Source organism: Aptenodytes forsteri, unplaced genomic scaffold (genome assembly GCF_000699145.1).
Source record: "Aptenodytes forsteri isolate BGI_AS27 unplaced genomic scaffold, ASM69914v1 Scaffold164, whole genome shotgun sequence".
NCBI classification, from domain to species: Eukaryota; Metazoa; Chordata; class Aves; order Sphenisciformes; family Spheniscidae; genus Aptenodytes; species Aptenodytes forsteri.
This window is the reverse complement of record NW_008795527.1, coordinates 942,979-946,506: the sequence shown is the minus strand read 5'-3', so window position 1 is coordinate 946,506 and position 3,528 is coordinate 942,979. Positions and strand designations below refer to the sequence as shown.

The 3,528-nt window shown below is 46.7% G+C and overlaps 1 protein-coding gene across 2 annotated transcripts; it reads right to left on the bottom strand.

The window, feature by feature from the left end:
* Positions 1-1,206: 1,206 nt before the first annotated feature.
* Positions 1,207-3,460, bottom strand: HOXA6 (homeobox A6). Of its 2 annotated transcripts, none has more exons than XM_009282023.1 (2): positions 2,921-3,460; positions 1,207-1,507 (listed from the first exon to the last, which is right to left on the bottom strand). In XM_009282023.1, exons 1-2 carry the CDS (start codon positions 3,354-3,356, stop codon positions 1,248-1,250), a joined length of 696 nt encoding a protein of 231 aa, XP_009280298.1. In that variant the 5' UTR covers positions 3,357-3,460; the 3' UTR covers positions 1,207-1,247. The 2 variants fall into 2 exon arrangements, 1 of the variants encoding a protein (XP_009280298.1); XR_657710.2 differs by lacking the exon at positions 2,921-3,460 and adding an exon at positions 2,445-2,678 and having other exon boundaries at positions 1,420-1,507.
* Between the last annotated feature and the right edge of the window lie 68 nt (positions 3,461-3,528).

The window sequence follows — 3,528 nt, the reverse complement described above, 5'->3', positions numbered from 1 at the left end:
TTTTCTAAAAAAAGAAAAAAAAAAATGTGAAAAAAAAAAAAAAAAAAAAAAAAAAAAAAAAAAAAATGCGCTGCCTTCCAAACAAAAGAGCCTTGATGCGTATACAAGTGTATTTGTACACAGCTTCACACGCACACTCACGCACACACAATATAATATAGAGATATAACGTATATATTAATCAATATTTTCGCTGCGCTTATTTTACTTATACAGAACTCGAAGTCGAAGCATTTTATGGCAGCTACTTTTCTTTAGAGTACCTATTTATTTTTTCCAGTGCTAAGAAATGCGAATGTGAATTAAGATACTACAAAAGCGGGGAAGAAGATCCCCGATTTAATACGACAGACGCTTTTCTTTTAATAAAGAAAAAAAAAAAGAAAAAAAAAAGAAAAGAAAGAAAGATCGACCCAAGCCCACGGAGCCCCAAGAAATGTAGTCCATAATTCAAAGCCCCTTCAGTGTAGAGCTGAACTCGCCGAAACCTCAGTGTAAGCTCAACGGGAACCACAGAAATTCGCCTGCTTCAAAACCTCTTCCCTCCCTTCCCCTGAAGTTTAACGCCGAGTTTTTACTTTAATACTAGTAGTGCAGATTAGGCAGTTTAGCGGCATTTAAAAATTCCCCCTGCAATTTATCTTCGCTTTAACTGCAAGTTTATACCCAGGGTTTTGTACAACGATTTTTTAAAAGGATTTTTCTTCTTTTTGCTATTTAAATATCTTATACATGCGTAAAACTTTTTTTTCTCCCCTGCAGACCATAAACTCCCAAACACAGCATAACGAGACGGCCCGACATAGGGGGAGTTAGCAAAAACATAAACCCAAGGTTTTCTAAAATCTCTCGTATTTCTACAATATGAACATTTCTAATTAAAAAAAAAAAAAATCACTCGCTTATCTCTTCTCACACAGGCACGCCAGGGACAGTCACCCACACACAGATGCTCACCTCAAATATTTAAAAATCTGGGCCATTTCTCTAACACTTTAAGCAACACCATCTACGCTTTGGAAAGGTGATTATATACATACATGCCTGTAGCTCGAAAGCTAGGACTTCCACATATATTAAAGAAAGTCACAGATGATTGCAAATGTACAGCTTTTAACCAAGCCTTTTGGGAATTAATAGACTGTGACAAACCTATAGGTTTTCAGTAGCAGAAGGAACACAAGGTAAATAATAATAGTAATCGTAAGCGCTAAGGAAAGGCCTGGTAGCGTTTATTAAACGTGGTTCTACTCCCCTGACTTCTCCTCTGTTTCTTCGCTGCTGGGCTGTGTGGAATTTATGAATTTGTTTTCCTTTTTCCATTTCATCCGCCTGTTTTGAAACCATATTTTAATCTGGCGTTCAGTAAGGCAGAGAGCGTTTGCAATCTCAATACGTCGTCTTCGGGTTAAGTATCTGTTAAAATGAAATTCCTTCTCTAACTCTAGCGTTTGGTATCTGGTGTAAGTTTGCCTCCCTCGTCTCCCATGAGTTCCATATACTGTACCTGTAGAAGTAAAGACAAAACGATCGCATTGGACAGGGCCCAGTGATTTCAGACCAGAAAGCGCGGTTAGTATATTCTGCCTCCTTTTGCAGGCACAATCACGGGAGGGGTGGGGGTGGGCTGCTCTGGTTTCCTGGAGGGGTTTTTTTTTTTTTTTTTTTGTCCCTCTTTTCCTTTTCTCCTGCCTGACCAGCTGTAAATGCGGATGTGCAGCGTGCTGACGGTGGTGGGGTAACGGGGATACAAAGGGGCTTTAAGGCGGACCTAGGGAAAGTGAAGTAGGTAGCACCCGTGTGAATCCCTGAGCAGTGTCTACCCTCTGCGGGTTGAGAGCCTGTGCGCGCACACACGCGCGCACACACACACACACACACGTGTGCGATCCGGGGAGCTGCACGCATGTATCACGCACACACGCGCGCACACACACACACGTGCGATCCGGGGAGCTGCACGCATGTGTGTGTGCGTGTGTGTGTGCACGCCTATGCGGGTGTGTTTACACAAACACACTCCATTGCCATGGCTGTGACTACGGAGGGTCTGCAATTTGGGTATAATTATAGACATCAGCTAAAGATCATAGAAGAGCCTTTGCCATTTGCTCCGGAATTTATTGCCCTCGAATGCAAAGCAGCATCAGAATGGTCTTGCTAAAAGTTTAACTTTCCAAAAAAGAAATGCGACCCACGGTCCAGCAAACATGAACTCGGGAGGAGGGGAGAGGAGGGGAGTCATTAGCAAACACTGGAAGTAAACGTCTTAATATGGGATTATTAAAAATAAGTGCCACCCCAATACAACCCTCCCCCCCAGCACGACTCCTGGACAGAATAGTTCAGTTACGTGAAGTTCACTTGCAAGTCAGAGAAAATCCGCGATGCCATGGGAGTGCGCCCACGGCCCCAGAAACGTGCTCTCAATATCCAATACTTACAGGCTAATGAGCTGGGGGAGGGGGGCGAGGAGGAATGTGCCACAAATGCATTGGATCCTCAGTACAGAGGGCATATTCCCTGCATCGCTCTCTGACAATGAAGAAGCGGAGCAGAGGCTTCGGGGTGGCTTTAGGAGAGTGGTAAAACCGCTCTGCTCCTTCCCCCCCCCCCTTTTTTTTTCCTTTTTTTTTTTTTGCCTGCTTCCTAAGGATTCCCCAGTAACTTTCACCAGTGAACCCACAAGCCGGGCTCTCGGCCACCGTTCCCAGGGTGCCAACGTGCCAGGTCTAAAATAACCTGGGAAGGTTTCGTGTTACACATTGCCCTGCAGGAACCGTGTCTCTCCAGCAGTCTGGACTCTTCTTGGGTCAAGAAACTTTTCCTTCCTCCCCCCCTCCCCTTGATTGCATCGAAATGCCTTACCAGCGCAGGAGTTCATCCGCTGCATCCAGGGGTGGGCTCGTGTATGCCTTACCAGCGCAGGAGTTCATCCGCTGCATCCAGGGGTAAACAGGGCTCGTGTACTTCCGGTCGGTGCCTTCGTCATTTACAATTTTGGCTTGGACGCCGCTGGATTTGTACTGTTGATCGGGGGAAAAGTGCAGGTAGTCCCCGGGCCCCCTCTGTTTGCCACTGCCGGAGGGAGAGGCGCTACCGATTTCCTTGTCCGAATAAAAACAAGAGGCTCCGTACTCATAGGAACCCCGATTGCAAGCAATGACGGTGTTGGACTGTTGGTAGAAACAAGGTGAGGTGTAAGTCTTGTCCTGCAGGCTGCTTGCCCCGTACGAAGCCGGAAAATGCCTGAGAGCATCATAGCCCGCCGGGTAAAGGGGAATCTGCCCGAGGAAAGAGTCCTGGCCCCCGGGCAGGCTCCCCGGGAAAGTGGGATTCACGAAATAGGAACTCATTTGCTCTCCCCCTCTCCCGGACCGTGATTTGTTGTGTATTAGTACATCTGGCGATAACTATTAGGAGTCATCGAAGTGGTTTGTTTCTGGATGGCCGAGCGCCAAAAGCGACAGCAGAAAATAGGAGCAGCTGACGGCGGGGCGGCTGGGAGCGCGGCGCGCGGCGCCCGCT